Source organism: Bactrocera neohumeralis, chromosome 4, assembly GCF_024586455.1.
Source record: "Bactrocera neohumeralis isolate Rockhampton chromosome 4, APGP_CSIRO_Bneo_wtdbg2-racon-allhic-juicebox.fasta_v2, whole genome shotgun sequence".
Classification (NCBI taxonomy): Eukaryota; Metazoa; Arthropoda; class Insecta; order Diptera; family Tephritidae; genus Bactrocera; species Bactrocera neohumeralis.
The window spans coordinates 65,596,730-65,623,170 of record NC_065921.1 but is presented as its reverse complement, the minus strand read 5'-3'; the positions used below and the strand labels follow the sequence as shown (position 1 = coordinate 65,623,170).

At 26.8% G+C, this 26,441-nt stretch overlaps 1 protein-coding gene across 7 annotated transcripts in view; it reads right to left on the bottom strand.

Moving 5' to 3' along the window:
• The window catches only part of LOC126757634 (A disintegrin and metalloproteinase with thrombospondin motifs 5), a 160,593-nt gene that overhangs the window by 56,765 nt on the left and 77,387 nt on the right, over nt 1-26,441 (bottom strand). For all 7 annotated transcript variants that reach the window (XM_050471694.1, XM_050471696.1, XM_050471697.1 and 4 more), the window contains exon 5: nt 21,234-21,335. In XM_050471694.1, the coding sequence (XP_050327651.1) occupies nt 21,234-21,335 (102 nt within the window). The remainder of the gene's footprint in view (nt 1-21,233; nt 21,336-26,441) is intronic.

Sequence of the window (26,441 nt, the reverse complement as noted above, 5' to 3'; positions counted from 1 at the left end):
TATAATAAAAATTCATCAAACAATATCTTTTAAATGGGTTGGTTGAAAAAAAATGCACGAAACTGCAATTTTCTACAAAATCTTTGCAATCGGAATTTTTTTCAAATAGTTGGAGCGAGATACATTTGCGTTTTTCTATCTGATAATAAGCAACAAATAGTAACTGTAAGACGGAGCACCTTCCCGTTACAATTAAGAGCTCTTAGTTTGTTACTTTTTTATTTTTATTCGCACCATATAAGAATCGTCATCTGTAAATGGTGTTCCCATTAAAACATTTTCTGTTTTACAAGTATCATAGATTTTTCCCTTGCCCCGGGACCGCTACGTATTTCTTCAAGCCAGGGTTTCCTAGATGGACTCTTTGCTTGTCAGTTTCTGAGCTGAAGCTTTGGAGAAACTTTCTTAGAGGTGTCTAAGAACCCATGTTCCAGAATTTTAAATTTATTTAATTTTTTATTTTGGAAATTGTACTTAATAATTAAAGAATTGAATTTAAAAATTATTATTAGAGTAAAAAAAAGAAAATTAATGTATATTAAAATAATATAACTTGAAACCAAAAATTTAATATTTCCTTCAAATTTTTTATTTTAATTTTCATAATACTAATAAAAATAAAACTTTATAAGAATCAAAGCTCAGTAGTAAAAATTTCGAGATTTGTAAAAAAATTAATTTATTGCATTTAAAAGCCCTTCAGCTTATTTCCAAACAGCGATGTTTACCACTAAGGAAATACCAACACGTAGAAAATGTAATTTTTATTTTTGAAGCAGACCAAATACACTGCAATTCTCAACTTCCAACCAGCCTGCGACTCGTCAAGCAACCAATTTGTCGCTGCCACAGCCAATCATTATCCATTTGACAAAGACTTGCATGCTTCCTCCTACAATGAATGGCACAGCCACTTGACATGCAACACGGGAAAATGTCAAAAGGCATGCATGAAAATGCTGTATTATAAAACAACAACAGTATGAAAAAGGCTTGCTGGTTACAAGCGAACGTTGCGCGTTGTATGCTCATAAACAGTGTGAATATGCAGCAAAGTGTAATCAAAATGCAAACTAGCCGCGAAGAAGCCACAGTAACAGCAATAAAGGTCAACAACTATCCAAAGTGGCTAATGGCGCTTCTTGTTGGTTGACAGTCACTTTGGAGGGGGTGTGAAATTGAAGACGGCATATTAATAAATGCAAATGGCGATAGATTGCGAGAATAAATATCATTTTTAATAAATTGTGTGGGTAACTAATTTAGTAGTTGTTGCTTTAAGCACCGCATATAGACTAGATTACTGGATGGTGTTTTTAACTAAGCGAATGAATTTGAGAGCTCTTGCCAAGTAAATATTTAAAATAATAATGATAATAATTTTGATATTTTAGTAAGGTTTAGTTTATACCGATTATACTTTAATATTTATATAAATTTTCCATAATTTCTTTCAATTTAGCAAATATTTCTGTGTCTAGACTTGAAGCGCTTCGAAAATCATGCCTAGTCCATTTTTTTGCATCATCTTTTGGAGAAAAATTAATTAACATTTAATAGTAACAATTTAAACATCTTCTTAATTGAGTCAATTAATAAATTAAATACATACAGGTACAATTTAATAATTGCCTCAATACGCAGGCGGTCGACTAGCGGTATTACAGTTGTTAATATGTATAAGAGATAATACACAGTGTTTTCATTGAAAAAAATTGTAAATTTTTCACATACAGTAACTACAAATCGAGTTGGTTTGTAATTTTTTTCAGATTTAAGGGATAATTTAGTAAGTGTCTCAATTGGAAAGCCATATGAAATGACCGATTACAGACATTTCATATGACTGATTACAGACATTTTCTATGCCTTTTCAAAGTTAGACTTTATTAGCTATTTCAAATAACTATCTCCTTAATTGAGTCAATTAGTAAAGTGTCTACAAACGGAAACAAAATGCTAATTAAGTCAATTAAGAAGCAGTGAAGCCTTTATATAGATTTGACCATAAAAAATATTTATATATCGAGCAGAATTGAAATGTATTGACAGAAAAGGATGCAAATGTATTATAAAAAGGAATAAAGAGTTCAAGTTGGACCATTTAAGGGAATAGCTAACATCAAAATTCCTTATGGCAACTGAATTTTTCGATTATTGATTTATATTGAAGTATATTTTTCTTTTGATGGAACTCTATTTTTATCAAGGACATTTCAGCTAGCTCCTAGTGCCATATATTCCCAAAACAAAAACAAAAAAACTAAAACGAAAACCGTAAAAATTTCCAATTTGCATCTATGAAATCAAAATTTTTATATTATAAAAAAAAATATAAAAAATGCGCTTGCAAGGTCAAGTTAGATAGCCACCTAGTGACCAAAAGTAGTAATTACAGTAGCACAAAGCCAGCGGGTGCGCACCAATTAGCCCAAAAGCAAGCGATGATTTGTGTGAGAAAATTAGAAAAATAGTAAATAAATAAATTATATGCAATAATAATAATGGTAATTGTGCATTTTGATAGGTATGAAGAAGGCGCAGTTAAATAAACAAAAACAATTAAAGGTAAAACGGTGGCGAATGTTAGTATGAGTATCAAAATAAAATTCCGCCAACAAGCAACACCCTAAAATTGCAAACAAACGTGTTATTCAACTGATGTGTGTTGTTATGAGTTTGAATGGGGTTAATGAAGATGCTGCTGGGCAAAGTTGAAGTTGCCACACTTGAAATGTTGGGCGAGTGTTTGTTGTAAGCAATCACTTTTTAATTATTATTTTGTGTTATGTGTAATTATAGTAAATACCTTCGCGCCTTTAAAGGCCGGAGATATGCAAATAAGCTGCGCTACAGCAGAGGTGTGTTGACCAGCAAAATGAAATTAGTATATGAAAATTTTTACGATTTTGTATGCATGCACATATCAAATATATAATTTCTTTGCATACCTATGAAATTTATATTAAAAAAAATTAATGGATTTTGCAAATTTAATTGTGTAAAATATATAAATATTATATAATACAAAATAAAATAAGTTTTGGAAATTTAAATAAATTTGAAAATTTAATTTGTTTTTGAAAAAATCAAAATTAAATAAATTTTGAAAACTAAATTTTTCTGGGAAAAAATTAAAAGCGTTCATATGAAACTTCCATATAAAACAATTAAAAAAACAAATTTTAAGTAAATTTTAGAAATTTTATTTTTTGAAAAAATTAATGAAATTTAAAATCCTCATTAAAAAAAAAAATTAAGTAAATTTTAAAAATTTTATTTTTTTTTTTAAAACCAATGAAATTTAAAATCTTCATTTAAAAAAAATTTAATTTCATTGATTTCTGCGCACTGTTTTCATACCCACTACTGCCAAATCTGTTACTTTATTACCGTCTATCTAATTTTGTTTTTTATTTTTTTTTTTTAATAGAGACTGCGTGTCTTTTATTTGCACGTAATTAACCTTTAGCGGTTGTACGCACGCACTCAGCAGTTTCGCTATTTTATTATACGCGCGAATTTCTTGTTTTCAATCAATAAACAATTTGCACACTTTTCGTATACAATTTACATATGATTACTTGCGTTTGAGTGGCATTTTTGTACGCCTGCTAATTATCGTTAGTGCCGAATTTTAGCCAGCAATGTTTTAATTGTAGCCAAACAAAAGACTTAAGTAACGAACTTGCTTGGTAATATTGCCAACTTTTTTATTTGAAAATATTTATGCGGCGTGATTAGTTATGTGAGTGTTTTATTGATATTTTTTTATTTTACTGACCGTAAATTTATTGAAATTGCTGGTGATGTGTTATAAAGATTTTTTAATAACTCATAGATTTAAAAAAATGTAAGAGTTAAAAAAAAATTTAAAAATTTGTTTTAAGAATTTTGGCTTTGATTATTTTTATAATTGTTTTTATATTTTTCAAATTCTGCTGTTTAAACTTTTTGAATATTTATTAGTAAAAGTTTAAAATATTGCCATCGATACACTTTTGAAGTATATTTGCGAAAGAAATATTATATTTATATTTTTTAATGTTTTTTTTTAAACTGATTTTCCAACAATCATTAATTTTAGTCTTAGATTAAGTTGCATATTAGTACCAACTTAAATAAATTTTTCAAACTAATTAAAACTCGATTGAAATTTAAAAGTTAAAAATTACAATTTAAAATTAAAAATTAAATATGAGAGATTATATTAAATTTTTAAATTGATTTTACTCTGCTAAAGTTTAAAATGTAGGTTATGTTATGTTTTGTTTTTTAATGTAACTAATTTAGAATTTAACATCAACATTTATTTTATATTAATAATATATTTATTTTAAAAGTGTCCATAATTTAATTTAATTTCAGTACTTTTTTACCAAAATTTATTTTGAAAATTCCAACATTCACTCATATATTCTTATGTACATATGTATGCGATTGCCAGTGTGTTGCATTATATGCTACTTTGAATTTATGTTTTTCCCAAATCTTTAATTGAGTTGACATTTGGCCGACATTTATGGAATTTGGCAAAACAGCATACACATTTATGCCTCATTAAAATAAAAAAAATTGGCTAACAAAAATATTTTGTTTCTTGAAGTTATGGTAATTTAATGGTTTAACAACTTTGGCCTAAAATTAGCAGAACGGTCAGCTTCGTTAGCATAAAATGAATTTTTATGTATTTTTTAAGAGCATTTTTTTTAATTATAAGTCATTAACTAAATAAATTAATTAATATAATTCTAATTTTTTTAACAATATTTAATTTAGACGTATTCATTATAATTATAAATAAAATTTAAATTTTATAAATCTCAGTTTCAATATCAATTTTAATTTCATTCCCATTTTTAATGAATTAACTTGTATGATTTAAGTATTTAATTTATTCTTAATTTTAGTTAATTTAATTAATTACCTTAAATAGAGATTTTAATGTTTGTTTAATTTTAATTTCCTTCTTTTTTAAAATAAATTAATTATTTATATTAATTTAAATTTTAATTTATTTTTCTTTTTTAATTTTTTGTTAAATATTTTAAATGAGAAAAATTTTAATTAATTACTTTACTTTCGATTTAAAGATTTTAATTTTTTGTTTAATAATTATTAAAACTATGTTTTTAATTCTTTTTATTCTTAAATTTTAATTAATTAAGTAATTACTTTAAGTAGAGATTATAATGGTTGTTTAATTTTAATTTCCTTACTTTTAATTAAATTTAATTAATTATTTATATTAATTTAAATTAAATTTATATTTCTTTTTTAAATTAATTTTAATAATTATTACATATTAAATGAGAAAAATTTTGATTTAATTTTTGACTTTCGATTTCAAAATCAATTTTAACTTTGTTCCAATTTGTAATTAATTAATTAAAACTTTGTTTTTAATTCATTTATTCTTAAGTTTAGTTATTTTAGTTAATTAATTTAAACAGAGATTTTTGTCTTACTTTTTGTTTGCATTTTATTTTTTTTATTTTTTTAGCTTTTATTTAAACTTAACTATTTATTATTAAATATAAATTGAATATCTAATTTAAAAATATAATAATTGTTACTTTTAAATTAAAAATGGAATACAAATTTTATATAATTTTAATTTAAAAAAGTAATTTAAATTAATAAAAATTAAAATAAATTTATATTTCATTTTTAATTTGAAATTAACGACTATTATAATTTTTAATTAGAGGTTTAATTTGAATTATAATTTTAACTTAATTTTTAATTTAACTTTCACATGTATACTTCATTTCAATTTTGTATTTCAATAATAATTTCATAACTTTGTTATTAATTTAATTAATTACTTTTTATTAGTTTGAATTAAGTTAATTTTTAATTTTTAATTTTTAATTTGAAATATAGTCTTAATTTAACTTTTTTTATTTTTGATTTTCATTTTGAAAGTTGTTCAAATTCAAATTTAATTTTTGTGTTCAACAGAACTTAGTTGTTTTAAATTTTTACTATATTTTTTTATATTATACTATTAAATTAACATTTACCAGTTGTTACATTAATTTTATTACATTAGCTTTTAACATTTGTGTTTATAATTCTTTGTATTTTTTTTTTTTTTTCATTTTATAGAAGACGTATTTTGCAAAAAAGTTTCCACAAATCACGCGTTTAGCCACTAAGCTGCCAGCTGTATAGGAAACATTATTTTTTTATAAAAAAAATTGCAGTGCTTCTAAACAATTGTCCAATTGTGCAACTTGGTTATATTTTTCTACTCAACGTGATTTACACTTCTTCCATATATTGCTACTTGTCGATGCTTTTGCCATTTGTTGCATGCATCTTCATAAAATTTATATTGCCTCGAAGCATGAAAACTAAATTGACCTCAAAATTCTTGGCTCATTGTGGTCAAATATTGGCTTTCAGGGCAAAATAATGGATAATACCAGTTAAAGCAACCTGTTGCAACAATATTTTTACGACTTCGTTTTGGGCACAGCTGCGTATCCGAAACTCAAAAGAATTTTAGTTTTCTTCAAAGCAGAAATCAGCTGTATTATTTTGTTGTTATTTTTGAGTTTGCTTTACCGATAGTGAATTAAGCAGAATATTTCTAAAATTTTATGCGCTTTTAAGAATTTTTGTGCGAAATTTTTAGTTACTATTGCCAAAACAGTAGACTTAAGCAAGAAACTTTACGGCTTTGGCGCAAGCGAGCTTTGCAACCCAGCAACGGCGCTGCCTCTAACACTTTGGTGCTAATAACTGCAGCGATTTCAGGCTTCCTGCTTGCGAATGCCGCCAGTTTTAAGTCTATTTTGATTTAATTTAGCACTTTTTCGTTTGTTTTTTTGAAATTAAATTTTTTTGTGATTTTATTTTTACCTTTCGCGGTGCCACGCCGCTGAATTGGTGCTCTGCAAGCGCATGGCGGCGAGTTTTTTAACGTTCTTTTGCTGTGCGTCGACGGAGCGGCGTCTGATTGCCTTGTTTGTTGCATAATAATAATCGCACATGTGTGCATGTATTCGCCGACGCCGGCATAGTGGCACACAAAACGCATGTAATTGTTCATCGCACAAACACACACACACATTTGCAACATATTTTTGAACTTTTAATACTTTTGAAATTTTTCCCAAATTTTTAGCAACACACTTTGCTTGTTAATATAACGGCACTCGCGTGCTTTAACAACATTTACAACGTCTGCGAATTGAGTTGTCGTTCAATGTGTGGTGGCATGCGACGACAGCAGCAGCTGTTATTACATCGTGTGCGTTGCTTTGCTGATTTTTCTGTTGCTAGGTTAGTCGGCTGCTCGGCTGGTTTTGCTCGCCTAGCCAACAGTGCGTTGCTGCGCAGGCGAGCACGATTAGTTTGCGTGCAACATGTGCGTGGCAAATTTTTACTCTAATGACATTACTTTGGGGTTTGTTGTTACTTTTTATAATTTTGGCTATAAAGGTTTTATTTGATTTCGGGTACTTGATAATAGATGCTTTAGTGAATGAATTAAAAAAAAAATAGAAATCGAATTTTAAATTAAATTGAAAAAAACAGAAATCATAATAATTTTGTAGTTAAAATAAATATATTTTACAAAAATATACATATGTATATAAATCGATTTATTCAATTTATAGCAGCATTTTATATTAAATTTTAAATTAAATTATAAAAATTTAAAAATAATAATAAATCGAAAATTAATTTTTTAACTATGTGTTCAGTTTGTATGGATGGCAGCTATATGCTATAGTAATCCGATCTGAACAATTTCTTCTGATATTACATTGTTGCCTTAAAAATTAATCTATACCAAATTTCGTGAATATATCTTGCCAAATGTGAAAGTTTCCCACACAAGTATTTGATTCCGGTCATTCAGTTTGTATGGCAGCTATATGCTACAGTTAACCGATCTGAACAATTTCTTCGGAGATTATATTATTATCTTAGAGAATAACCTGCGCCAACTTTTGTGAAAATACATTGTGAAATGTGAAAGTTTTCCATACAAGAACTCGATTCCGATCGTTCAGTTTGTATGGCAGCTATATGTTATAGTGGTCCGATATCGGCAGTTCCGACAAATGAGCAGCTTCTTGAAGAGAAAATGACGTTTGCAAAATTTCAAAACGGTATCTAAAAAACTGAAGAACTAGTTCGTATATATACAGACAGACAGACGGACAGACAGACGGACGGGCATGGCTAAATCGACTCAGCTCGACATACTTATCCTTTATACATATACATATATACTTTATAGGGTCCCTGATCCTTCTTTCTGGGTGTTACAAACTTCGTGACAAACTTAATATACCCTGTTCAGGGTATAATAAATGTGTCTGTTAATCTAAACATTTTTGAGTATGGTAAAATACATGTTTTAATGACATTATGATATAAAAAAATTTAAATAATTTTGAGTCAGTTTTATAAAATGTATTTGCTTAAAGAAACTATAAAAATATTTGATATAATAAAAACAACAAATCATTTGATTTAAAAACTGTGTTATAACAAAAACTTGAGCAATGTTTATTTTTGAAAAATTATATTAAAAATTCCAAAAAATATTTTTTTAGTCTTTTGAATTTATTTTTAATTATTTGTTGATTTTTCTCATTTTGGAAATAAGGTACTTTTTTAATGATTATCCATGAATTATGTACGTCAAATTTGTAAAAAAAGAGAACAGGCTCCGAAAAGTTATAATAAATAGCATCAAGTTCGTTTCTTAAGTCTTTTGTGATTACTTCGGAGTTTCAATGTTTCGTTTAAATTTTTATACATTATTTCAAAATAAATGTATAACTTCTTTAAGATGCTTTAATCTAAATTTTTATCATAAGTTTAATGCTTCTAAGAAATTGTTGTATGTACATTAGAGCGAGCGTTGTTTCCCAACTTACCTTTTTTAGAGGAAACATTTTGTATTATTTTTTGACATTTCTAGATTTACTGAGTTAATGCAAATTTCCAAAAAATGTATACAAGGGGAAAGAAAAATGATTTAGGCACGGTTTCAACTGAAAATGTAGAGCTTACATTGGATAAAATTATTAATGCAAAAACTGAAACTTCAAGGGGCGTGTGCAAAAAAAATTATCTTCTGGGGAAATAACGTACACCCTAATATATATACATGCATCCGAATCTGAATAAAAAAACACATCGACATAGGATAGCAGCTCGAAACTCATATAAATTTTAGTTTCACAAACAAATGCGATCACTTAAGCCTCTTAAACATTCAGATCACAATAGAAATTTTCCCACAAAGTTTTAAAAACATGTAAATCACACTTGGAGCTCTATTGCTTTGCATGCAAGGCAGCCTCAAGCGGCATTTACTGCACGTTAACATACACATACGCATATGCTTGGAGTGTTTTTTCGTTCATTTCGCTAGTAAAGTGTGTGACTTTATTGCTGGCATTATAAACAGTTTCTTTATTTGAAGAGTGAGAGAAAACCACTTGCCTTACAAGTGCGTCATTTGCATATTTACCCGCAAAGGCTCATATATCAGCTGTTTTATGCAAATATTTATGTTTGTATGTGCATAAAAAGTTGTCGCTGATAATTTGTAGTGTAATGCATTAAATAATGCATAAAGTAATATGCTAAAGTGCCAGCAATGGTTGAACTACACACTTCTTTCGGTGTAAAATTAAGAATTAATCAATTACAAGTAACAAATTAATATTTTTTTTATTGTAAATGCAGGTTAAGCGGTTTGCTGAAGCGATGCTGCATTTGCAAGAAAATAATTCCGAAGGTGTGGTTTGAGAAAATAAATGTCCAAAGTTGAAGAGAATGTTAAAAAAATGTTAGCTATATTTTTGAAAGCTCTCCAATAACAATTCAATTCTTTTAAAATATTTTATAAAAAGATCTTAAAAATGTTCAAAATTTAAAATAAAAAATTAAAATATTAAAATTTTTGTTTCTATGTGGCTCATAAAAGAAATTTAGAAACAGAAATGTAAAAATTAACAAAAAAATGTTTTAATTATTAAAAAAAAAATTTTATGTTTGAATTTTCTGTTTCAAAAATTTAAAGTCATTAAAATTTTTGTTAAATTTTAAAAAGAACAAAAATTCGACTGATGTATGGGTATATATTTAACCTTCATAGGTTCAGAAAGTTTATAAAAGTTTGAAATTATATATATATAAAAAACATTTTTTTTTAATTAAAATAATTTTAGAATGAAAAATAAATTTCCTAATAAAATTAAAAAAAATTTTAATTTATATATATACATCATGCAAAGGTTTATTTAAGTTTCTATTATGTGTAATCCATTTGCCTATTTTTCTTTCCTCTCAAGTAAATATTTTCATTTAATCAAGAATACCCCGTTTAAATAACTTTATTGCTTGAAAATGTATGATTGACTTAAAAAAATATATTAGAACATTAATTAGAATTTTGTAAACAATTATTTTTTTGGAAAATATGTAACCACATTTTTTTTAATTAAATTTTTTAATTAATTTTATTTTAAGCACAGACGTTAAATAATATTATGAAAGAACTCGAAATGTTAGACTTTAAAAAATCTAAAATGTTTATAATTGTTTTAAAATTATTTGTACTTATTTCAAATTCTTTTTTTAATTTCTTTGCGGTTCTTTGTAAAACCAAACGTTCAAGTGACAAAGCATATTTTTACGAAATACTTTCAAAAATATCCACATTTACTATTCAAGTTTGTTGCTTTAGTCTTTTATACTTTCCGCCATATTAATTTGCATGCAATTTTCAACTTTTACTATCTTTTACTGAATTTCTGACGATCACGTTTTTGTTTAAGGCATTTCGAATAACAAAGTAGCATCCTATTCTGCATGCTATGAAATATGAAATATTTTTGCAAGCAAGCAAGTCATAGTGCTCAGCGCCACGTGACTTTGGCGCACTTAAAAACTGCTTCTGCTGCTCGAATATACTTTTTTCCATACAAATGTATGCAAATGTATATATTACAGTCACAATCACTTGCACTTGAATTTTTATTATAATTACTTTATTGATTTCAGCAAATTTAATAGTCATTAATCTTGCTTCGCGCCGCTCAAGTAATCACAGTCGTTCTCAGACACGCGATTCTTGGCTTAAGAGCTGCTGGCAAGTTTAAAGCATTATAGCTTGAAGATGTGCACTTTCAATTTCAATAGGGTTTCTCGCAGCTTTGCTTCTTTGCCAGCACCATCTTCTTTGCAAATATCAAGGCCGCCAACTAGCAGCAGCCATCACGACGAGCTTAGAAAACAACACAATTACAAATACAGCTGAAATATGTTTATACCAGTTGGCATGACAGCTGGTGTTGATTGCAACAGCCAAGAACTGACAAAATGCCATCATCTCTTTGCTGACTGCTTTTTTGTTGTTTAGCTTTGCTCTAGGTAACAAATCTACGAATTGAGTGGTGCGAAGACGTCAGCCAGCGAGCGGCATTATTTACTTGTTTTGGCATGCAATACGCCAGCAAGCAGGCTGAAGAATAAAAAACATAAATATGCAAATCGGGTTTTAAGTGATGGACAATAGAAGCGCTGCCGCTGACTGAAGCGCTTGCTGGCTGATTTGATGGCTATTTTATTTTAATTCGCTTGATTTGCATGGCAGAAATACCCTGTGGAATTACTTTATGGCTGCTTCTGCAAATATTGGCTTTGGGCTTAGTAATAAACCTAAAATTTATTTTTCATGAGTAGTTGATTCTCAAATCAAAATTTGTTATAAAGAAAAATAAAATAATTATAAGCTTTAATTTTTCTTATTGGAGAGTATTTCTAGTGTTAAGATAAAAGCAAAATGTCAGAAGATTGGTTTAGAGGGCGATTATGCTCAGAGTAATTGAAATTTCGATTTTTTTCTTTCCGAATTCAACATTGTAATTATAATTACGTTAAACATGATCAAAAGCTATGAGAACAAAATAAACTCTGGCAAAATTTATAAAATATTAATTCATAATAAACAAATTTTTTTCACCTAAAATATAATATATTTTCCATAAAAAGAGTAATTTAAAATTTAAATTTAATATTTTAAATGGTAAACAAATATTACTTAATATTGTTTAAAATATCATTATATTTATATTTAAGAAATATTTTTGTTATAAGAAACATATTTTTCTTAAATTTGATTTTTTTAAAGATTATTGTTTTATAGCAGAATTGTTTAATATACATATTTTTATTATTTTTGCACACCATAAAATCTTATTAAAATTCTATTTCCATAATTTTTCATAATCAATTTCAATTTCGCTGATCACCAATTGTATATACGAATTATGTAAGCCAAATAATTGAATAAAAGTTTATTTAAAAAAATGAAACATTTTTTTATAAGAAGAAATTCAACGTGAGCAAAAAAGTAAATTTTAACGCTTTCCTTGCTTAATATTTTCCAAATTTGCTTTCATAAAAATATTTTTGAATTTTTGGTTCATATTTTCTTCGATTTTTTGAATATTTTGAATATGCATATATTTGAAATAAATTTAATAAGGTTTAGTTTATACCATGGCGATCTTCAAAAGCTTATTTTCTATTATTTTTTTATTTCAGACATATAACTCAAATACCAGAGATCCTCAATTAATTAATTTCTTACCAAATTTTACTCTTGATTTTTTTTTTCATTTTTCATAGATTAAGTCTTTTTATGTGAGCAACTTCTATTATAATAAAAATTGCTTCGCAATATCATGTGGAAATCAACTTAAAAACTGGCATTCGATCTCGTCTGCGGCAATGTAACGCGAATTTATGTTGCAACGTAAAGCAATCCCAAGGAAATGAGTACATTAAATCAGTTCGAAAATCGATTTAAAGCATGTTACGCTCCCCATGTGAAGCACAGCTGTTATCGCTGTTGCAGTATACTACACATTTGATATACGCGTTTAAAAAGTTAACAAGGCACATGAACAAGGCACATGAATTATGACCACTTCATAAGTGTACGCATTAATTTTGTGGTGAAATGTTGTAGAAAGAAGTGGTGCAACATGAGTGGTGAGCAAAAGCTGGTTAAGTTGTTCAAATATATATGCATTGGTTTACTTAGGGTGGGCATGTTACTAAACGGAAATATTTTAGATTAAAAAGTATTTTTTAAAATATGAGAGTATTTTCAAATTTATTTATAATTTTTATTAAAATCTTTAAATAATTTTAATTAATGTATTTATTTTAAAATATTTTCTTTTTCTGTTATTTTCGTCAAAAATGGACTTAATTTTTTTTTAATCTCTTTAGTACATATAAAAAAAAAAATATAAATAACTATATTAATATTTTTTTATAACAAATCGATGAAATTTTAATTAAAAAACTGAAATAAGTTTTTTTTTTTTTATTTTTTGTGAAATTAAATTTTTTTGTCAAATAATTTTTCTAATGAATATTTTTGGTCAAAATAAATTTTTTTTTAAATAATAAAGTTTTTTTCTGTTTTTTCTTTCAAATTCATAAATTTTAAACCCTTCTTCAACTTCAAATTTCAAGCTAACAATTCCTAATTATCTCATAACCGGTAAGGCCATCTATGGCAGCTACTAATTTCCCATTACATGGGCTATGTTGAAGTCAGTGTAGCGTAAAGGTCGCCTGCACGCATTGACTAGTGATTGCCACATGTTACGCGCTGCGGCACAAGTATGCGTGAGCCCTTGAAGTGCGCGTTGTAGTGAATGTGGTTTGTGTTAGCAAATAAGTAGTAAAGAAAAACGATAAAAGTTACAAGTTAGTTTTAGTTCAATTTTATAAAACTATTAAATATTGGTGATTTCGAATTTTTGTTCAGAACTTCTGTGTTGCCTGGGGCGTATGAGTAACATTTTTTCTGTCAGTGAATGTTAAAGCAATGTAGAAATTGATATAAAAAATTTATTATGCTATGGCACCAATAAAAATTAATTACTTACAAATATTTTCAACAGGGTTATAAAATTTTTTCAGATTTTTTTTAAAGGTATAAAGAAACAATTACTGTGCAGACGGACATATATATGCCAACTAGTCTGTCAGTTTCTGAGATATCGATTTGAAATTGTGCACATGTTCTTTTCTCCCCAAAAAGCTGCTCATTTGTCAAAAATATCGATATCGGACCACTAACGAACATTGTTGCCATATAAACTGTTTGAGCAAGCTTAAGTCTCTGAATGGAATACTTCTTTATTTGGCAAGAGTAGCAAAGCAGCGCTATAGTCTTCAAACAGAAGACAGATCTGACAATTATAGTGTTTAGCTGCCATATAAACTAATCGATCAAAACCAAGTTTTTGTATAGAAAACTTTTTTTTGCGAAGACATCTTCACCAAATTTGCCCCAAAATACTAATAAAGGTAGTGCAATAATTTCCTAAGAAGTTGTTCCGATCGGATCATTATAATATATAAATTAAAAATGATCGACCAAAATCAGAACAAATTTTGCCATATATCTTTTTGAACAGTAAGAAATGCACACGGGAACGGTATTAGAGCTTCGGTACAGCCGAAGTCAACACTTTTTCTTGTTTCTAATTATTTACAATGCAAATCTGTGTTTTAATTTGCCATTTTAAATTTTCCTTTGTTCACGAGTACATATTAAATATCACACACTCAATAAAGCGCCACACAGCCACACCTTCTGGCTTCATTTCCTATTTCATTTGCTAAATGTATTTATGTGCTTTTACAAAATAAACTTATCACAGCAATTTATGGAAAATAAAGCTTTCAATACTTTGCATTAATGGATTTATTTGAGTCATTTCCATTTTTGCTTTAATTTTATTATACCCGTTCCGTTGCGTTGGTCTGCAACACGTTTTGATCGGTGCTTAGGTCACATAAATTCACATGGTGCGGCACGTGCGTAGCGCTATTACGGTATACGGAACAAAACAGAACTTATAAACTAAAGCAAAGCGTTTAATTACACGATTAGAATGTCTAACTTGGATTTCTTTATGCAAATGGCGAAGAATGTTAGAAGCTGATAAGCAAGTAAGAATGAACAATCGAGCAGCCAAGGTGAGTAATATGAGTGAGTAGCAGGTGGCTGGTGAAGGGTTAAAGTTAATGAAGCGGAAATGCGATTGTCGAGGGGAAAAATGAATGAAATTTGAATTTATTGAAATGAAGAAGGGCCACTTCTAATGCAAAAAAGGTTTATAACCCAGCGAAAAATGCATTTAATTTCAAGAAAATTGAAAATTGCAAGTTTTCTGTTATCTTTTATTTTATATATTTTATCTTTAATTTTTTATCTTTTTTCATTAATCTTGTATTTTGTGTTTTATATATCATATCTTATATCTTATATCTTATATCTTATATCTTATATCTTATATCTTATATCTTATATCTTATATCTTATATCTTATATCTTATATCTTATATCTTATATCTTATATCTTATATCTTATATCTTATATCTTATATCTTATATCTTATATCTTATATCTTATATCTTATATCTTATATCTTATATCTTATATCTTATATCTTATATCTTATATCTTATATCTTATATCTTATATCTTATATCTTATATCTTATATCTTATGTCTTATATCTTATATCTTATATCTTATATCTTATATCTTATATCTTATATCTTATATCTTATATCTTATATCTTATATCTTATATCTTATATCTTATATCTTATATCTTTATATCTTATATGAAATCTTATATCTTATATCTTATATCTTATATCTTATATTTATATCTTATTTATATCTTATATCTTATATCTTATATCTTATATCTTATATCTTATATCTTATATCTTATATCTTTTATCTTAATCTTTATCTTATATCTTATATCTTAATTTAAAAAATATCTTATATCTTAATCTTATATCTTATATCTTATATCTTATATCTTAATGTTTATCTTATATTTTTTTATCTTATATCTTATATCTTATATTTATATCTTAATCTTATATTTAATTATATCGAAAAATTCAGCTTGACTTATTTTGATAAAATTTGTGTTTTTACAAAAAATAAAAATTTAATTGAAAAAATAAAAACTTTAAAGATAAGAAAAGCTAAAAATAATAAATAAAAAAAATTGAGAACATTGTTTTTTGTTTAAAATTTAAAGATATATTTTTTATTTTATCATTATACATTTTATTTATTTTTATTAAATAAGTTGAAAAACAATCAGTATTTTGAATAAAGAAAAATTTTATTCGGTTTGAAAATATCCGATATTTATGTAAAAAAATATTTTGTTATAAATCACAGGTATATGGATTGCAAATTCACAACATATGTTACATTTTCACATATGTATGTCATATTTTTGTATTTATATGAAACTAGGTACGTATACAGAAAAATGTGTATTCTTTACTTTTTATAAATACTTTTTGAATTTCAGAAATTATATTTTTTCAAATCCAAATTTGTGCAAATCACTGTTTTGCGTAGAGCACTCATTAACACTAATATGTTGCCAACATAAACGATAAGCAAACTGGCAAAACAAAAGATTTAAGCAACAAACTTGGTGGTGCGATAATAAGTGTTGCGCTAGTCCAACTATGGGTGGTGAGCAAAACAATGCAATGCACTAATATATATGTATATGTATGTGTGACACACAATGGTCGATGACTGGCGGAGATCGCGTGGATTAAAAAATAAATAAAAAATTAAAAAAAAAACTGAAGCAGAAAGATTGTAAAGATAAATATGAAGCATATACAAATTAAACATATATCAAAAAGCTGACAAAATGAAGAGCAAGAAAAGCAGGCGGATATATGTTTGTACGATAAGTCACAGTAATGTAGCAACGTTACCTTGAACACAATGAGTCGCATAGTGAGTAGCTGAGGTGCGGTGCGGTGCGCTGTGGGCTGAGCTGAAGCGTGGCGAAGTGAAGTGAAGCGAATTCGGGCAAGGTGAAGTGTTAGGGCGGCAGCAATGTGTGCATGTGTGTGAGTGTTGCATGCAATGACGTGCAGTGTGACAATCAGTCATGCGACAGTATTCAATTCGTTGAACGCGTCAGCGAAATGACCACAATTTTCGCACGTTACAAATATGTGGCAGCCACAGCCCAGTTCGCAATGGACACTGCGACATTTTGTCGACTGCGAAAAAATGCTAATTGCATATGGTTTAATAGCAAATATTTAAAAGCAAAGCGCATAACGATGGAAACCGAAAAAAATCAAGCAAAAACGCGCTTTAAGCCCGTTTATAATTAGCTGAAATTATAGCAAAATTATAGCAACCAGTTCGCGCAACACACGCTGGAAGTGAGTAATTTTCGTAACGCAGTTTTTTCCCTCAAATATAATAAATTCAAAGCAACCTGTTCGCACATGAAACACAGCAAATGCTGTGTGAACCCGAAGCCTTTGCAAAATATATTTCTTTTAATAACAAAATATTTGCTTAAAGACCTAAGAAAAAATATTAAGAAAATTAATAACAATGATCGTTGTTTGTTGTTGTAGAGTAACCAAAGGTTGGTGAAACTCACTTGGAAAATAAGTGCACAGCAAATTGGTCAAGGTGCCGGCGAACTTGCTCTAACCGCCCAACATATGCATTTGCAATGGTTTTTTTCACACCCTTCCCCTCCCCTCTATTGTGTACCACTTTTTTGCGAGGTAATTTGTAAAGTCTTTTTGTTACATATTTTTCCACTTTTGTTTGATGGTCAGTAACCCACAACATTTGCGCTTTATGCTGTGTTTTTGCAGAGTGTTGGTTAAATGCACATATTTGTCTTGACCGCCTCCGGGGTCATGGTAATGACAATGTCGGCAGAGTGGAGTTTGTTCGCAAATTTTGCTTATATTTTGTAGAGTTTTAATCTTTTGCGGTTAAGACTATGAAAAGTGCTTTAAAACCCAGTAGAATATAACACATCCTGAAACTGAAATAGATTTTATTTGCAAATTCACAATACTAAATTATTATTTTTTTTTTTTAATTTTTCAAAATTAAAAAAATTTAAACCAAAAATTAAAAATATAATTTTTTTTTAAATTAAAAGTACATAATTTTAAAAATTAAAAAAAATAATATTTATAATTTTTGCATATTCAGAACAAATAATTTTAATTTTTTTTTATAATTTTGTAATTAAAAAAATTTTAAAATTGTAAAAAAAATATTTTTATTTTTTTTAAAATATTTTTTGTAAGAAAATTTTTAAAAAACATATTTTTAATTTGTGTTTATGTTTTAATAGTGTGAGATGTTCTTGTGTAATGTAAAGAGCTGAAGAAAATCTCTATATAAGAGTTTTTTCAATTCATGATATTAGAAAAATTAATTTTTACTCAAAATGGATTTTTCTTCATTACTATCAATTTTCAAGTGGTCTTATTCACCGTATTCAACCGTTTTATTCAGCTTACCTAATTATAGCAATGACCTTTTCTGCAAAATCGTCTAAATAATTAGAGCGACAAGTAGAAAAACGCTTACAAATGCCAACGTATAACTAAAATAATTATGTGCACAAAAATGTTTTAATTTGTACAGATTTTTGTCGACAATGTTTTTGTTGTAAAGCCGCAAACGCAAGTTGCTAGATAACTATGGCTGCTAAGCAACCGGCATCGGCGTCATTAAAAGCGATTAAGCTGCCGAGTCAAAAGCAAACAACAGCTGCCGGACACATCCCACATGAATGAGTTGTGTGCTCAAAAACACATACACGTACGTACATTTATATCTAAAGGTGTAAGTCTATATGTCTAGCTAAAATAGAAATATTTGTGTTTGCAGGTGGGCGAGCGCACAATCTGTTTGGCTTGTGGCTTTAATGATCAGCAGAAAGAGAAATATGTAGTAAGAAGTTTGAATTGAAGATATATGGAAATATTTTCACTAATTAAAATAAAATTTATGATTTTTGGAAATATTTAATTTGGGTATGTTTAAAAAGCTATGGTCGTTTGCTAATAAAGAGTAGTTTTTTTTATTATTTTTAACTTAGTTTATAATTTAGTTGATTACATAAAACGATTAGTTTTATTTTACTCTTACTAAAAAATTCATTTCATTAACTTTTAAAAATAATTTTTGAAGTTAAGTTTTCAAAAATAAATAAAAAATATTTTAGTATTATTTTTTATCATTGTATACATTTTTTAAAATTATATTGCCTTTTAAATGGAATAAAAGTCTTCAATATTCTCATTATACGCCAATAAGAGTTTACGAAAAACATAAGTTACATAGTAATATATATTTTTAACATTTGTTTTTTGTTTACATTTATATAAATATTTTTTGTGATGTATTTTCGTCTAATTAATGTTTTTATTTTAATATATATCGCTTTTATATACCTTCCTATTAGTTTTTTAACTACTCAGAGTTCAAATGTCTAAATGATTGCAAAAATTAAAAAAAAATCAAAAAAATTAAAAAAAAATCAAAAAAACTAACAAATAATTAAAAATTCACTGAAATAAAAGAAAAAAATTAACAGAAAAAATCAAAAAAAAATAAAGTTGTGATTTAAAATATTTAATATATTTTTTTAACGAATTAAATTTATAAATTTTTCTTTAAACATTTGCTCTAAAAATAAAATTTTTTCGTTAATTTTTTATTTCCAAATTCTTTTTTCTTTATTGCCTCAAATGCCTCCATTGTATTCATCAAATATACACACACCTATGTATACATACATAAACAATTAACAGCTTATTAGCTCGAGCAAATAGCAGTCGCAACAAAGTTGCCGAGTGCCACGACAAGTGTACTAAATGTACGCTACCTACGAGTGAACTAAAGCCAGACTCCAAAAATGTTGTACAATACAGAACAATGGAGATTTATATGTAAGAAGGAGTATATACATTATATATACATATATATGTATGTATACATTAGAGCGAGTCGTCTTGCAGGGAGCTAAGAAAACGGGAAAATCGCGTATGCAGGAGATGTTGTACGGATCAATCTGAATAACCTTGCCTAGGAGACTATGGGTCTAATATTCTAAAAATTGTTGGCTCGAAATCGAGTTTAGATCTAACTTTCTTAAGAAATGTTGGTCAGAATGATCCGTAGAACAATACCAACATTCACGATTTTATAAAAAAAAATCGACCCGCACTAATATATACATATATGTATATATATAAATTCATATATGTACATACTTAGGTGTTTATTGTTTTTCTTTTTCGTGCCAAATTAGTTTGCAGCTGAATTGGTACAGTAAACAAATCAATTTACCAAGCAGTAATACATTGCTGAAATTAGCACAGGTTCGTTGCTTAAGTCTTTTGTTTGACTTTCAGCAACAACTTAAGTGCCAAACATATGCAAACTTGTGCTTTGTTTAAACGACATTTTGTGTTTTAATGTGTTTTTAAAAGCTTAAAGCTGACTGTTTAATCTTTGTGTGTGCTTTTGTTGTTTTTGCAAAGGGTTGCAGTTGCAACAACTTTGTGTGTATTTTTAATGCAGTGTTGAAATTTCTCAACATATGCGCGCAAACACATTTTTTCGATATTTTAATTTTTGTTTTAATTTAATTTTTGCCAATTTTTTTGTATTTTTGATTCCTTGTACTTTTTTCTTGACAAATAAGCTTTGTGTTCAGTATGTAAAATTATTACTTAAAGAAAAGAACTTAAGAGAATTTCTGCTACACATACAAAAAAATTTTTCAAGAAATCAAGAAAAAATGATAATTTTGGAATATTATATTTTTCTGAATTGGTTTGGAATATAATTTTTTTTGCAATAATAATAAAAAAAACTAATTATTTTAAAAGGTAAAATTTTTTTTAATTTGCTTTTAATTTCAAACATTTTTTGTACATTATGAGCATTAAATTATATTTTATCGTCAAAATTTTTAATTTAAAAAAAGGTTTTTTGAAGAAATGTTTTGAAATATTAAATTTTTTGAACTGGTTTAAAATATAACTTTTGAAAGGCAAAAAATGTTTCTTTTTGCTAAAATAAAAAACTATTTTTTTTTTAACATTTTATACAATTTTTAAATTATATTTTGGTTATTTTGAAATTTTTTTTACATTAAAAACTTTAAACTATATTTTTTCGTAAAATTTTTAAATCAAAAAAAGTATTTTGTAGACTTTTTTTGTTAAAAATATTAATTGAAAATAAAGTTTCAAAATTTTTTTTGATGAACCCTAACTATTAAATATTATATTATATAATGAAATAGTTTTCTGCACTTACCATTACTAAATCACCAGTTTCCAAATGGCGCCGCATTAAAATGGCCGCCATATTGGCTTCGTCTTGATAGACTTCGCCAATTTGATCGCTAGATTGAGCATCCTGTAATATAAAGAAATTTATGAAAATCGTTTTAAATTCAAATGGAAATGTTTCAATCAGTATTTATGATAAAATACAAATATTTATATTAAACATATCGTAAATAAAATTATTAAATTGTGTGATAAGAAAAAAAGTAACTGTACAAATCATTTAATTCAAAATTTTTAAAAGCAATAATTAAAAAAAAATAATAATAATGATATTATAAATTTAATTATATACCATATACATTTGCATATGCATATATATTATATATTATTAAACAAATCTTTTTTAAAACATGAAAAATTTATTTAAAAAAAAATATATATTTTTTATTTTTTAAATATGTATCTTTCAGTTTTTTTTTGTTATGAAAAAAATTATGAACTCATGTTTAATTGCTGCGTAGTTAATAAAAAATGTTCTTACAATGTTTTGTGTTAATTTTTTTATTATTATTATTTTTAACGATTTTATATTGTAAATAAATATTTTTTTTATATTTTTAAAGTAACTTTTCTTTTGTAAGAAAGCTTGACTTGACTTCCTAATAAAGATTATTATTTTTTAATATCCTTAAAATGTATATTTATGCCGCTCACACCAATTCAAACCACAAATCTTTAATGTAGTAATATTTTTAAATTACCGCAAAATCATTTGTCATGCTTAGCAATGAAATTCTTGTATAAATCAAAAAATTCTTGCAGCGATAAAGCAGCTTGGTAACCTTTTCTAAAACAAATTTAGTCAACATTGATCAAAAAGGCGCTGTATCACATAAAAATAATCACACCAATAAAACTATGTGCACTGAATTAACACTAATGCAATTTGTTGTACACACCCCTCGTCGACATTCATATGTGTATATATGTAAATTGCTCTCTCAAAGACACAAAGTGCTGAAATACCCGCCCAACAAGTGTTATGCTATGCTATGTCTTATGCTACAATTCAATGCCAATTCGAGGAGCATAAATCAATAATCACAGGCAATGAAAGAAAAAATAATGTATAAGTGCTTTGTATGGCTGCGGTAAGCAAAGTGGTAGCATTAATAACATTTCAAAAATGAACAATAACACTAAATTCCAAACATTTTTAGATACAAAAACAAAAAAAAACAAATACATTTTAAAAATAATTTATTTATTATATATATTTCTAATTACTTTTTTAACTGTAACAGAAATTTTAAACTGTGTATTTGTCAGTTATCTAATTGCAAGAAATAAAATTAATTATATAAAAAAATCAAGTTAAAACAGAAGAGTCGGCTTTTTTTTTTCAATATTTGAAATATTTTAAAATCAAAATAAACATATTTTATATTCTTTTGTAACTTACATTAAAAGTATGGTTTAATTTTTTATGTGTATATTTTGATTTTGTATTTAATTCTTCTATAATGTTGACACTTTAATAAAAAAAACAAAATTTTAAAATTTGTTGTATTTGTTTTATATTACAAAACAAAAATAAATAGCACATTATTCTATTTTTACAACTTACACTGAAAAAAATGTAACAAAGGTAAGGAATTTTGTTTTTTCGTTTTTTGAATCTTCAAAAATATTTTTCTTTATTAATTAACAACATTATGGATGAAATAAAATTAAAAAAAAATTAAATATTTTTTAGGTTTTTTAGGGTTTCTGTTATTAAAAACTTTTTGGGTATTCTATGGTGGGCAAAAAAGTAAGACTTTTTAATTTCAATTTTGCGCGAAACCTCATCTGTGGAAATATTTCTTTGGTATGACTCTTGGTGACATCTCTGCCAAATGTCACATGAAAACATTAGTGTTTAGTAAATGCTTATTTTTGTGAAGTACATAAAGTGTATTTGATGATTTTTACGATGAGGGAAATTATTCAACAAGGAAGTTAAATTTTTGTGCAGAATCTAATTTCTGGTGCTGAAATGTTCAGAATAATGGAGAAGGCCTTCGGTTCCAATTGTTTGTCACGAACGTTTTTGATTGGTACAAATTATTTAAAGAGGGCCAATAAAATAAAGGAGGAAGAGTTTTTGATTGGTTGATAATAGAACGATTTACAGTTAGAGATCTACTGGCATCTTTGGATTATCGGAAAGATTAGTGAAAACCATTTTGAAAGTATTTGGGTGTAGCTATTCGTAAAAAGAAGCCACAATTATTGGCCGACAAGTGCCTAGTTTTTTCACTACGATAATGCACCGTCGCATCCTGCATTGATTCTTAGTGAATTTTTCACCAAATTTTCAACCAATATCGTGCCGCAATCACCGTATCACCAGATTTAGCTCCGTGTGACTTCTGGTTTTTCAGCAAACTCAAACGACTGCTCCGGGAAAATCGTTTTGAGCCATTTGAAGACATTTGAAAAGTGAATCGGTGCGTGCATTGAAGGCTAATCGGATATTGACTTTGACAACTGTTTTGAGGATTGGGAGAACCGTTGACACGAGTGTATTGGGGCCAAGAGGGATTACTTTGGGAAGGACGACATAGATTTTGCAGAATAAATTAAGAATATGTAAATTGTGAACAAAGTCTTACTATTTTTTGCTCATAGTAGTAAATGATTTTGTTTAAACTAAAAAACTTTACAAAACGTACTTTAATTTAATTAAAACTATTGAATTAAAGAAATTAAAATGAACAAATATTTTGAAATTTTGAAAGATTAATGAAACTGTGAAATAAAAAATTTATTTATTTAAAGCTTTACTTAGAATTTAATTTTAAATATTTTTATTTTAATTTAATTATTTGTTAGAATTATAATTTTATGTGGATACATTAATTAAAATTTTATTTTACAAGCAAATTAATATTATCTCTGTATCTAAAAAAACAAAATGTTTAAATTCTTTAATTAAACACACAACAACTCAACAGATAATTAATAGCCCCGGTTATGCATATCGCGCTAACCTTCTTCGGCCATGCAACGATTAGCCCGCGACTTTGGAGATCAGTGCGCTTATCAAACGCTTAAGATCATGTCAGCATGTTGCCTGCCCATGCGCTTGTTGTTCTTGCAATATTTCAAGCGCAGAATTAATTGTGTTTGTTTTGGAAGCTGTCGACGCTGCACGGGCTGACCGCGAAACGTGTTAAATTGGCACGATAACGCGCCGAGACAACAACTAGTCTAGAAAACTCGTACACAATAAATTAAATTTCTTAAAAACCAAAAAAAAAAATAAAAATAATAAAAACTAAAAACAAAAAAACATGACAGCATTTAACGGCACATTCTTGAGGCGGCCGCACTATTGTTATTTTCTTGTTTCATTGCACCCTCAAATTGCTGACGGTGGCAACCTTGATCGTTGGCCGCTGGCAATAACCACAAAAAAGAGACAAAAAATCATTGACAAGCATAATAGCACAATGCCGAGATAATTGTAAAAATCTTGTGCATTTAAAGCAAAGTAAACATAACCTAATCTTGAAAAGAATTTGTAAGAAGTCAGCAACAACAACAGTTAAATGTAAAAAAATAAAATTGTAGCAACCAATGCGACAAGTGCAGAGCGCCAGTGAAGACATGCACACATGCATACACACATATACATATGTATATTGAAGCATACAGTTTCACCTGAGCTTAGTACATAGCACAGCTCTGCGTAGCTTGGCATAGAGCCGCGCTGCTGTCGCTGCAGTTTTTTGTTATTCTAATGCTAGCGGTCAACTGGTCAGCAGCGCTCAGCCATGGTTAAGCAAAATTGAAATAAAACAAAAACACAACAACAGTATATTTCAAGAACTTGCTCGCTTATAAGCGCTTTTGTTCGGTGGTTGCTGTTGTTTTTGGGGGTTATTGATGTGACACTTGCAATGTGGCCGCGGTTGACTGCTGGTTTTCACTCGTTTGAAGTATCAACGTCCAAGTGCAACACTGATTGAGCATTAATAAGCAGTTTTGAACATTTTGTTGCTGTTTATTTCTGAATAAATTATATGTGGGTCTATTTGTAAGCTTATATAAAATTTGGTACATACAATTTTAGTTTGAAATTAAAAAAAAGGATTTTAATAATTTGATTTCATAAACTGATGATATACAAAAATTATCGAACAAAAGTTTTAATAAAAAAATATTCGTAAAAAAGTATTGAAGGATTATTTTTAAAAATTTTTATTATTAAAAAGTTTCTTTTATTATTTTATATGATTTCCTATAAAATTGTTTAAATAAAATATTTTGGTTTCTAATTAAATATTAAAATAAATTTTTATATTTTTATATTAGAACATTTTTGTTTATATTCTGTCAGTAAAATTGAAGTGTTCATCACTATTAGTTTTTAATTTAATATAAAAGTGTAAAAAAATTTCTTAAAAGATTAAATAAAATTTATATTTAATTTTTTTATACCAAGAAGCTTATCCTAATTAAAGTTTAATACTTTTATGAAATAAAAAATTCAAAATTTTTATGAAATAACAAATTTCAATTGAAAATTTTCATATTTTTATTAAAGTTCCCGTTCTCGATTTTATTTTTATATTAAAGTATTTTTGTTTTTATTTTTTCAGAAGAAGAAGATTTTTAGAAATGTTCATAATTTTTAAATTTAATTTAATTTAAAGGTGTAAAAATTTAAAAAAAATCTATAAAATTTATTTTTCATTTTAATTTCTATGATTTTTTTTTAGTTTTGTGAGTAAAAAAAATGTGTATACCTAAAAACTTATTCCTAATTAAATTTGAATATTAAAAAAAAAATTAGATTTGAAAATTTTTGTGAAATAAAAAAAATTAAATTTCAATAGAAACATTTTAATATTCATATTTTAATGGAAATTCTAGTAAAAGGAAAGGATTCTACTAAATTAAAAATTCTGAAATTGAGATGGGGAAAGTATTTTTATACCTTGAAACTAATGGTAAAAAAAAATGGAAAAAAAAGAAAAAAATAAATATTCTATACATTTATATAAAGGTGAAATTGTAAACAAATTAAAAATTTGTTTTGAAATAAAAAACTATTTTTTTTAATTATAATATGTATTTATGACATCAATTAAAATTATTCAATTAAAAAAATAAAACTACAAATAAAATTGTTTTTTGTAAAATTTTTAATTTTTAATTTGACTTTCAGAAAGAAAAACATTTT